Source organism: Episyrphus balteatus, chromosome 2, assembly GCF_945859705.1.
Source record: "Episyrphus balteatus chromosome 2, idEpiBalt1.1, whole genome shotgun sequence".
NCBI lineage: Eukaryota > Metazoa > Arthropoda > Insecta > Diptera > Syrphidae > Episyrphus > Episyrphus balteatus.
In genome coordinates this window covers 644,297-656,924 of record NC_079135.1, presented here as the reverse complement: position 1 = coordinate 656,924, position 12,628 = coordinate 644,297, and the positions used below count along the sequence as shown (strand labels likewise).

At 31.8% G+C, this 12,628-nt stretch overlaps 1 protein-coding gene across 1 annotated transcript; it reads left to right on the top strand.

Annotated features, from left to right (window-relative positions):
• The first annotated feature begins 7,120 nt into the window (after window positions 1-7,120).
• Window positions 7,121-12,373, top strand: LOC129912570 (uncharacterized). The gene has a single exon (XM_055990873.1). The coding sequence runs from the start codon at window positions 7,121-7,123 to the stop codon at window positions 12,371-12,373; it is 5,253 nt and encodes a 1,750-aa protein (XP_055846848.1).
• Window positions 12,374-12,628: the final 255 nt, after the last annotated feature.

Here is a 12,628-nt window from a genome sequence, read left to right as displayed (position 1 = left end):
GAAAAAGGGAATAACAAAATTTTCAATGATAACATGAAAAGTCTGTCGTTTCTCAAAGCTTGTTTGCCATCACTCATCGCCATTGACTAAAATACAGGTGAAGAGAATAGTTTTATATTACCTATTTTTATTTTTGTAGAAAGGATTGTTTTTTTTTGTAGTTGGCAGAAATAAAATTTGTGATGCACAAACACTTTGCAATCTCTTATTGATTGCTTACTGAGTACAATTTATTTACAAAAGTTTTAGGAAAAAAGTTTTAGTAAAGTAAAGTAAAGACTAAATCTTTTCGTAAATAACATTTACCAACAAATAAAATCATTTTTCTAGCAAATTCCGGAGTTTTCTTCAAATAAAGTACACTGAGGGAAAAAATAAATTGAAGTTGAAACGTCTTTGTTTCAAAGTTAACTACTTTGATTTATGTGACTTTAAAATACAAAACCATCAAAAATTAACCTTTTTTCCACCTTGATTTTAAAATGTTCATCTTCAACGCAAAATCATTCCGAATAATAGTTAAATCAATGTGGTTTTCATTGATTTTACGTTGTTTTATGGTGGCTTTTCACTAAGTGTACCTACAAAATAATTTACTTAAAAAAAAATTACAACAAACTTTATCCGCTCATTTCACTGAAATGTCTAAAAGTGTTTTTTATTTATTTTTTTTCATCTTTCCGTCATTAGTAAATAAATCCAAAAAAATTTGTTATTTTTTTTATTTTTTTTTTTTATTAAAAAAAAGCATGGGAAATGGTTTGTATATTTAACATTAAAACCTCCATTTTTGGGATTTGTGTTATTTTAGAGGGATGTTACAGAAGCGTAAGGGTAAACGTTCGTTTCGTTTTCTTTGCTAAACCAAAATGTGGTGTGTGTGTGTGTAACTATTTGTAGTTTTTTTTTCAAGAACCATTTAATACATTTTTATGCCATCACTTTTTTAAAACATATATTCATATCTATAGATTTTGGAACAATGAAAAAGTCATATCTTTACATATCCAATATGACCCTGTATGTATAACCAATTTGTGGTCACTGCTAAATAACCCATGTGGTTGCATAAGCACAACCTGTTGCAAGGATTTTCAATCAATATTTGAATATAATATACATATATTATGTAAAAATTTCATATAGATACAAATATTGTTGATTTCGTGCAAAAAATAGGAGCTCATAACGATAAATCGACGGTTAAACTTCATAACCTCGTAAGTCGTTTTTGCAGGTTTTTCAGAAATCAAAAAACAATATGTTGTGTTTCTTGTTTTTGTATGGGATATATCAATACGAGCTTTTGAATTTCGTCATTCCTGAAAAATGTTCAAAACAACATTGAATATACCAAAAGATAGATAGATAGATTTTGCGACTTACGAGGTTATAAAGTTTAACCGTCGAAATATTACCTTAAAAGATTAACAAAAGCAAGGATTTGTTTTCTTTTTTCAACTAACTCGTACACTCGGTCGTATGTGTCGCATTTTTATTTTCATTGTTCTTAACCTGTCAACATGGGAATTTCATAATTATGTTGGCATAAAATTCATCTAAAAATAATTATTATTTCGTTACCAAGAGATTCATTGAACCCAAAGGCTATTTTATTTCGATTGGGCGTTCCAAAGAAATCCTGCGATATTACTTCTCGTAACTTAGACTTTAATTGCTGAAAAAAAAAACTTTTTTTATGGTAAGGCTTAAAAGATCTTGAGGCAAAGATTTACTGGAAAACCTTCAAGGAAATAAAAGTGAATTAATGCAATCTCTAAGAAAAATAGAAAAAAAAATGAAAAGAAAACGGTGGCAATGTGATAGAGACTTATCCGATTTATAAGGGTGCAATCTACTGGTGTTCTATTTTTTAAGACTTTCGTAGGTATATCTAAGCTTTTATCTCAAGCACTTTTTTTTTCTTCGGTTAGTTTGGTGGTGGAAAAATATTAAATAAAAAAGAAAATTTGATAGTAAGGTTAGCGTGGTCAAAGGCATTTTCCTTGTAGTATGGAAATAATACAATGGCAAGTTATATTATTTATGACATCAAACCTCTTTAATATAAGATTAGTTTATATATAATTGCATTACTATACCAACTGAATATTTCGGATGATGAATATAAGTAATATAAGTTAAAAAAGGTTTGTATTAGTTTCATTGTAAACAGGCACAATAGGACTTGGATAAAACAAAAGATCTTACAGTCTACCTATGAAACGCCATTAATGAATAAGATGGTCTATTTATTTTTAGCAAACAATTGTTATATATTGTTTAATAATATAATAATATGGCAGTAAGGATATGTTTTCTTCTATGCAAATTAAATTAAATAAGCTACCCGGGTAATACCCGGATATTCGAGTACCCGGGTACCCGGGCGGGTCTTCGGGTACCCGGGTTTCAAGAGCTCTACTACTAACAATTTTGCTTCTATAATGCTTTACAGAAGCAACAATTGCATCTGTAAAGCTTTATAGAACCGGAGAAACGGAAACGGACAAGAAATAAAAATGAAAAGAAATCTAATGTTTGCGAAAGTGCTTGCCTTCAATGATATTCAATAAGTGATTGCCAAGTATTGCTAAGTTTTTGTTAGCTTTTTAAATAATTTTATTTTTATAATTTTTTTTGAAAGTAAAAACAACTTAAATCGAAATATTTACCCAAATAGCTACTTTCTTAAAAATGGTTTTGTTTAATCTAACAATCTGGATTGTCATCGAGTGTCCACAAAAATTAATGAATAGATATAATGAGTTCTATTTAAGGACAAACAAACATATAAAATTGGGCTGTTGAAAAAAAAACCTATGATGTAATTTACTTTGTTTTCATAAACAGCTAATAAAGATTAAAATAATGAAGTTAATTTTATTTAAATGCTATAACAAAGTGAAAGCCAAAGAGTTAATCATTTAATGAAATCTGATTGTATTGACAGTACAAAAATAAAAAAATGTATTATTTTTTTTTTTTCAATTCAATGAATTCTTATATTTGATTACACATGGATAGATTATGTCCTATTAACAAAAACACATTACGCAATATGAATATAATGAATAAAATTTAATAACAAAATAATTGATTTGATTTGATTATAATTACATTAGTTATTGACATTCATTTTCAGCTCTAGGGAACTTTAATGATATTTATTTAAATAATATTTTCTTGTCAAACAAACAATAATAATTTTATGGATGATGTAATTTTGTAAACATAATTGGAATAAAATACATTTTTGCTTAATCAAATGATTATTAGTAAAACAATTAGAAAAACACATATTTACATGCTAATAAAACAAAAACCATAATGACATTTTGTAAATTAAATATAATAAAATACAAAATACGTACATACATATATATTTAATTCATACGAAATATTTAAATGCCATAAATTTACAAATTTATTTATGATAAATAACTATAAGTGTCACAAATTGATTGAATTAACATAAACTAGTGTGAGTAAAATGAGGTTTTTTTAGAATGTTACTGTTATTAAAATAAAATTAAATAAATAAAAAACAATACCAAAGTATTATTACAAAATTATTCTTTTTAAGAGTAGTTGAACTAAAAATTAAAGATCTACAGTAAGAACATGAGAAATTAATACTAAAAAAAATTGCTTGACTTTATCCACAAAAGCAAAATAAAAGAAAACAAAGTTAAGGAATGAATTTATCACAAAGAATGTTCCAGAAAAGGACTTCTTTATTATATAAGGTAAGTACAAATTTTTCATCAACAACATCTTAAGAAAAAAAAAAAAACAAAAACATTGAATAAAGCACACAATTACAAAGAAGATATAAATATAGTTGACAACTTTGCCTGCTTATCCTAACTAAATTATATGGTTCAGTAATTTTTGCTTCCCTCTTTTTCGTTATCTTCAATTTGACATCCTCAACCGCTAAGATAATTAGAAGTAAAAAGCCCTTCATCTTTAATTATAGATAAAAGACTTAAACTTTTCTATAAGTGAATTACAAGCTTAACCTTTATCAACAGGTACAAGTAAATTAGGTAGGTATACCTACTTTACCTACTTTCTACTTTCCATTTCAATATTAAAGATGGAACGTGGTTATTACAGGCTAGGTTAATATTAAGGAGAATTTTTATATTTCTTTTCTTTTGGTTGTCAAATTCCTTCAGTCTTTCGTTTTTTTTGGAAACGAAAAAAAACAAAATCATTATTCAATATTATATATGGAAAAGTTGACTATTTATAATAACGACTTTTAACATAATAACCTTTTGATTGTGCTTATATTTTGTGAGAAAAATAATTTACCATATCTAAAAGGTAACTTGTTATAAGTAATTTCAAGAAAAGTTTAACTACAAGTGGACAAATAAAATTCTCTACCTTTTAAGTCAATTCATAGGTGTTTATAATTTCTGAAAAATGATAAATATGAATACAAATCTTCATTTTTGGGTATAATTTATTTAGTTAATTAAGTTCTAGAGTGAACTTAAAAGTTTTCAAATATTATTTAAATATTAAATATAGCTGGGTCGGGTAAAATTGTTTAATTGGAAATATGCTATGATACATGATATGATACGTCAATCGTCGTTTAAGTTGTTTGGCATAAACTCACAAGTTTTCTGAAATATGAGCAAAAAAAATTTAAATATTATTTGTAACAAAAATAATTTTAAATAACAAATGCAAATAATAACATTTTTCCATTAATTCCAATTAATTTACAAATTGTCATTTTGGATTTAATTAATAACTAGCCTTTTATTTTATGCCTTCTATTCGTCACTTTTTTTTTGTATCCTAATAAATTCTAACTTATTCAGAGCAAAGATGTCAAATCATGAAGACAATTTACATATTTTTACAAGGTCGAATATAATTCAAGGAAAGGACACAAAATTATTCGATCGGTATTTCGTCATTAATTTGTTTCCTTTATATCCTTAAGAAAATATTCACTAATGATTTATTTTCCATTCGTATACACACAGGCATCCATTTTTTTTTGTTACGAAGGAAACGATATCACGGCGACAACTTCTTTCGAATAAAATTATTGATTGCTTCCAGGAAAATGTTTTTTTTTTTTTCATTAACTATAATCTGTTCATTGAACACATCATGAGAGAAATTTTGCTTTGGTGGATATTTTTGTATATACATATAGGGTACATATTTTGTTTTATTAAAATTAAAAAAAAAAATTATGTTAATATTGAAAAAATAAGGATGTTTTTCAGGATTATTTTAACTTAAGCAGAAAATTTTGGTAAAATTAAAAACAATTATTCTTCATAAAATGTAATACGCGAGAAGGATCTTATTATCCTCTTTAAGGTTCGCTACGACACAAGGAATATTCAAGGTTAGACATATTGTTGTAAAGTTTTTATGCAAAACTTTTCATAAAGATATCATTAAAAGACTTTACCAGGCAATATATATTTTCAAGTCTTCTTAAATTCAATTTTAAAATTTAAATATTTAACGAACCATAACTGACTCTTAACTTAAATAGCTAGCATGTATGAATGAACTCTTCGTTATTACTATAGAACTGATATACCTTTGAAAACTAAGTAGTTACATACTTAATTCTTCTTTTTGCTTGTTTTTGACACAAAATACCATACAATTCTTAACTCCTTATGCAAAAAAAGCGAAGCACCCAAAGCATCATGATGTCGTCACTTTAAAAGCAAGTAGGTATTACACAAAAATTATGAAAAATTCTCAAAATGGCATTTCTTGTTCCCATAGACACCATCAAGAAGTCATAAGAGAAAAATTATATAATGACATCATAAGAACCACTCAGTATAGTCTCAATGGAAATCTTTCCTCTCAAGTAACATTTGAAATTTCATAATTTAATTTTGGAAGTTTATTGAGATGTTCACACCCGACAAATATAATTAGTAGAAATTTGACACCTCTTAGTGGAAGCTTCATATACATAAATGTAGGTACCAACCAAGGAGGAATATTTGAGATAACTTATGAGATTTTCTTGCATTATAAAACACTGAACTAATAATATTGAGTTAAATAAATAAAATAATCACATTTGAAAAAATTAATGCGCCATTGGTTTTTGAAAAATTGGCTATCAAAAAAATTGTCAAAAAAATTTAATGCAAAGATTTTTTTTTTCGAAAATGTAGTTTTTGATTCAAGTGTTTGATTTGTATATTAAAATAACATTAAATTTCTGTATAAAAACAAAATTAAAATCGAGTACCTCTTTATAGAAGAAAATACAAAATTTAAAAAATACCGTTAACGGTATATACCCTGTTTGAGACTATGTGCACAAAGTGCCCAACATATAAAATAATACCCTATGAATTCTAAACCTAAACCTTATTTTTAATTACACTCAATTTAATTGGAAACAAGAGAGTAATTTACTCCGAAAACGAACTGTAACTTGTTTTGATCTTTAATTTTGCTTTGTGCTCTTTTTTCGCTTTGGTAAATTCTATTGTAATTTTGTTAAGATCTTCCCTTTTCATTTTGGACCATCACGGAGATCACACCTAACATTATAAGTATCATTCAATTAAATAATTATATTGAAACTTACACAAACATTTTTTTACTGTCTATTTCTACATAAAATACAAACTACCTAAACAAATCAAACATTTAAAATACAATCCATGATTTATTATTGAACATTTTCTGGTCCTTCGAGATAATCGGATTAAAATTGAATTTAGGAAGTGATTGTGAACATTTTAATGCTAAAAATTAAATCAATTGTACCTACAATTTACTGTTAGCTGAATAAGTATGAATTTCATGAATATCATATAAATTTTTGTGGTTTTATTATCACTGCATGTGCATGAGAACATACACCCAAACATTTTTTGATACAAAATTTTTGCAAAATCAAACGGTAAAATACCACTGATATTCGATTGGTAATCTATGGCATGATTAATCCAATGCATGTGTTTTTTTTTTTCTTGCATGAACTCTTTACAAACTTTTTATGAACATTTTGATTTGATGATCGGTTATTAATTATAAAAAGCAAATTTATTTCTTTTTGAATTTTTTTACAAAAAATTGCATTACATAGACTATAAAAATGAACATAGTTAAAGTGAGATGTGGCCATGCCAAGGCGGGAATAACTAGGGCATTATCATTCGCATTGACAATCGATGATTCCACATCAATCGATTTGTTGGAAATTCATATGACTCGGCTTACGGACGCCTGGTCTAATTTCACAACTCACCAGGATAGCTTGTATGAATTTTGCGATGACGAAGCGTTTGTAGATCCAGAGGAAGAGTTTGCCGAGTACGAAGATAAGTACTGTCAGGCTTATGCTTTAATACAAAATTCAATTCGCAATCTCTCAAAGTCTAGTTCAATAACAGATCAATCGTTAGGTGATACATTAGCGTCTCAGCAAGCTTCAATTCTAAAAAAATTAGATGCAAATCAAGTTAACCCCAAAACTGTCAAATTGCCAGAGTGTAAAATTCCTACATTTTATGGTGATTACAAAGACTGGCCTGGTTTCAGGGATCTTTTTACTGGAACAATTGATCGTAACACTTCGATTACTGCAACTCAAAAGTTTCAGTATCTAAAATCTTTTTTGGGTGGAGATGCAGCAAACCTAATTAAACATATTTCATGTTCCGAGAATAATTATTTAGAAGCGTGGGATAAACTTGAGGCGCGGTTCGACAAGAAACATTTAATTATTCAATCGTTCATACAATCGTTTATTTCGTTGCAATCGTGTAGTTCTAACAACGTGCAGTCTCTTCGAAAACTGACAGATGGGGCTGACGAGACCATACGAGGTTTAAAGGCACTTGGTTCTGAGTCGAGAGATCCTTGGCTTATTTTTATTTTGCTACAAAAAGTAGACCACGAAACAAAACAGGCATGGGCAGAAGAAATCGGTTCAAACGATGAATGTACTATTAGCAAATTTCTTGAATTTTTGGAAAACCGCTGTAGCTGCCTTGAATCATGCTATACGTTACCTGTAACTCGTTCTTCTAAAACAACCAACAAGGCTCAAAGTAGTGTTCGAACACACTTGGTGGAAACCAAAATAGGGTGTCCCAAATGTCAAGAAGACCATCTTCTTCCTTCTTGTAAGGCATTTATGGGCTTATCGGTGGATGCACGCCGTAAATTCGTTAAGGAAAAGTCTTTATGCTTTAACTGTCTTCGATCAGGTCATCCTTCTAACAAATGTCATTCTAACTTTCGATGTAAGATGTGCTCTACTCGTCATCACACTCTAGTACATCCTATACAAAACGCAAACACGTCACATTCAAATACAAGTTCTAATCAGGATGAAAAGCAATCTCCTCCTTCTTCGTCACCACGACAGGATACTAATGATCCCATTGTAATTAACCATTCTCTTGAAGCCAATCATCATACAAGTACTATTCTTCCTACTGCTGTGGTTAGAACTCGTGATAAGCAAGGAGTTTATCAAAATATTCGTGTACTACTTGATACAGGATCCCAAGTTTCCTTCGTGACTGAACAATGTGTTCAACGACTAGGGCTCTCTCGGAAACGAATACGTATTCCTATTTTGGGAGTCGCATCTACTTCGGCAGGTGTTACTAACGGTCTGGTAAACCTGACTATACATTCCACACATGATTCAAATAATATTGACATCGATTGTTACGTCATTACAAAGTTGACATCGTTGCTTCCATCAACTGAAATAACAAATATCGATTTCACTAAAATATTTTCCATGAACCTAGCAGATCCAGCCTTCAATATTCCTGGCCCAATAGACATTTTGATTGGATCAGATAAAGTGTTTAGTATTATTAACGGACCATCTGAAGCAATAGTTACAGGGGGTCCTAAATCAATTCCGACTATATTCGGCTGGGTGATAGCTGGAAGCTATCAGCAGCAAGATTCACGAGATAAGGCAGTAAGGTCATTTTGCACTCGATTAGACTACTCGCAACATGTCGATTTGGAACGCTTTTTTCGACTAGAAGAGGTTAATTATGAACCATTTCTATCGGTTGAAGAGCAACAAGCTGAAGAGCATTTTGCTTCAACACACAGACGTCATGAAGATGGAAAATACATGGTTGAGTTACCATTTAAAAATAATGTTATTCTTAATGAAGAAGGTTCACTTCGGTTGGCATTAAATCGACTATTTTCTATCGAACGCAGATTCTTATCTGATCCAAATCTGAAAACATCGTATTCAAAATTTATAGAAGAATATATATCGCTTGGTCATATGGAAGAAATTCCACCAAATGAACTACAAAAATCAACGCCACATTATTATTTGCCACATCACCCAGTTATAAAAGAAGATAGCACCACAACCAAGGTGCGCGTGGTGTTTGATGGTTCTGCTAAACTGAATCACAGCGGCACCTCGTCCTTGAATGAATCACTTCTCGTTGGCCCCACAATTCAGCGGGACATATTTTCTATCTGCCTAAGATCTCGTCGTCATTCATATACAATTACAGGGGACATCGAAAAGATGTACCGCCAAATCTGGATTTCCCCTAAGCACACAAATTTTCAGCGGATTATTTGGCGTGACAATCCTGAAGACCCTATTAAACATTTTAAGCTTTTGACGGTAACGTATGGTACTTCAGCTGCTCCTTTTTTGGCAGTACGAACTCTCAAACAACTCGCATTAGACGTCGCTGAAAGTAACCCACGCGTTAGTTCGATTATTTTAAACGATTTTTACGTTGATGATATAATAACCGGTGCTGACTGTGTTGACGAATTGATTTCTCTTCAAAAAGAACTGGTAGATGTGCTCCATAGCGCCGGTTTCAACCTTCGCAAATGGACCACAAACTGCTGGCCTCTTCTACTATCACTACCAGAAGATCAACGACAGATGTCGCCAATTGAATTCGAAGATTCTAATATGGTTAAGGTGCTTGGGTTGCAGTGGTGTCCATCAAAGGATTCTTTCACGTACAAGGTCAAATTTCCTAACAAATTAAACTGTACAAAACGCGGAATACTTTCAGATGCTTCAAGAATTTTTGACCCACTTGGATTTGTTGCACCGGTTATAATCGCAATCAAGATATTCTTTCAAGACCTTTGGCGAGAAAAGTTGGGCTGGGACGACCAGGTTCCGGAGGAAATGGCACTTCGTTGGACTACCATTCGAGATCAGCTTCATCTCATCGAGTCTATTTCTGTCCCTAGAATCATATGGACCAACAAAATAAATTGTGAACTACATGCCTTTTGCGATGCTTCTTTGGATGCCTATGGAGCTGTAGTGTATTGCCGTAGTATAAGCCTAAGTGGAGGTATTTCTGTGTCTTTGGTGGCCTCCAAGACCAGGGTCGCACCCATTAAAATTCTTTCTCTTCCTAGGCTCGAGCTATGTGGAGCTTTGCTACTAACACACCTAATTAATAAAATAAAACTATCTTTACAGGCTGATGATTTAAGAGTATTTGCGTGGACAGATTCCGCAATCGTTTTGCATTGGTTATCTGCAACCCCCAAAAAATGGTCTGTTTTCATAGGCAATCGAACATCAGAAATTTTATCGTCAATTCCTCGAAAAGCATGGAATCATGTAAGGTCTGAATGTAATCCAGCTGACGTTGCATCCCGTGGAATCTCACCACAAACCTTAACGTCTTTTAGCATGTGGTGGAATGGTCCAGCTTGGCTCAGCAAAGAATCTAGTGAATGGCCACTATCACAGTATGGTATACAAGATATATGTGCAGATCAATTAGAGGAACGTAAATCAAATAATGTTCAGGTATTTGTGTCCAATATAAAATATAAAATTCGAGATAAAATACTACAGGAAATCATCGCAAAGTCATCTAATTGGATAAAATCTGTGCGCGTACTAGCCTACATATTTCGTTTTATAAGAAACTATCTCCATTTACCAAAAGCTAATGATTGTAATTATCTAACTACAGAAGAAATCGCGGAATCAAAAACTCGTTTAATTAAATGTGCTCAGAACTCAACTTTTTCGTCTGAAATTGAAATTCTTAACAATTTTAAAGAGCTGCCGTCGCGTAGTAAGCTTATATCCCTGTCTCCGTTCCTCGATCAAAATAATGTGCTTCGCGTTGGTGGTCGCCTTTCTTACTCGGACTTATCTTTCAATGAAAAGCATCCTATAATCTTATGCAAATCGCATCGAGTAACAAAATTAATCGTTGAATACACTCACACTCATTATCTCCATGCCGGTGTATCTCTAATGTTTACAATACTTAAACAAAACTATCACATCATTGGGTGCAGAAACTTGTTGCGAAAAACAATACATGATTGTGTTAAATGCTTTAGGCAGCGCAAGACATCATCTACTCAATTCATGAGTGATCTTCCAGTTGAGCGGGTACGATTTTCGCGTCCCTTTAGCAAAGTTGGTTGTGACTATGCAGGCCCTATAACTTTGCGTTTAGCTCATGGGCCAAATCCAAAGTTTATAAAGGCATACATAGCTATTTTTGTATGTTTCGTTACTAGAGGTATACATATTGAACTTGTCGGAGATCTTTCTTCAAACGCGTTTCTCTTGGCTTTAGATCGGTTCGTGTCACGTCGCGGAAAGCCTTCAGAGATATGGAGTGATAACGCAACAAACTTCCATGGCGCAAAAAGAATCCTTGGAGAGCTTTACAATCTTCTCCTCAGTGAACAACACCATAATATAATCATCGACCATCTCTCTAAAGACCATATAACCTGGAAATTTATACCACCTTCCGCACCTCATTTTGGAGGATTGTGGGAGGCTGGTGTAAAGTCTGTTAAAAATCACCTTAAACGTGTAATCGGAGAAAATAGACTAACATATGAAGAAATGTATACTCTGCTTGCTAAAATCGAGTGCCTCCTTAATTCGCGCCCTATGTGGCAAACTTCAGACTACGAACCCACAGCCTTATCTCCCTCCCACTTTATGATAGGAGAATCGTACTCTGCAATCCCTCAACCAGATCTTATTAATTTAAATATTTCAAAGCAAACTAACTGGTATCTTTTACAGACATTGATGCAAGGGTTTTGGAAGCGGTGGCACCACGAATATCTGACGTCTCTACAAAATCGACCCAAGTGGAAGAAGTTCCAACCCAACTTACAAATAGATGACATAATTTTGCTCAAGGAACCTAATTTGCCTCCGTCTAAATGGATTCTTGGCCGCATAATCAACACACATCCTGGTGAAGACGATAGATGCAGAGTTGTAACCGTGCGAACACAATTTGGAAATTATACACGCCCAATAGTAAAAATAGCTCCTTTGCCAAAAACTGAAAGACCGGAGTCTTCCAGGGGGGGCTGAATGTTTGAGACTATGTGCACAAAGTGCCCAACATATAAAATAATACCCTATGAATTCTAAACCTAAACCTTATTTTTAATTACACTCAATTTAATTGGAAACAAGAGAGTAATTTACTCCGAAAACGAACTGTAACTTGTTTTGATCTTTAATTTTGCTTTGTGCTCTTTTTTCGCTTTGGTAAATTCTATTGTAATTTTGTTAAGATCTTCCCTTTTCATTTTGGACCATCACGGAGATCACACCTAACATTAT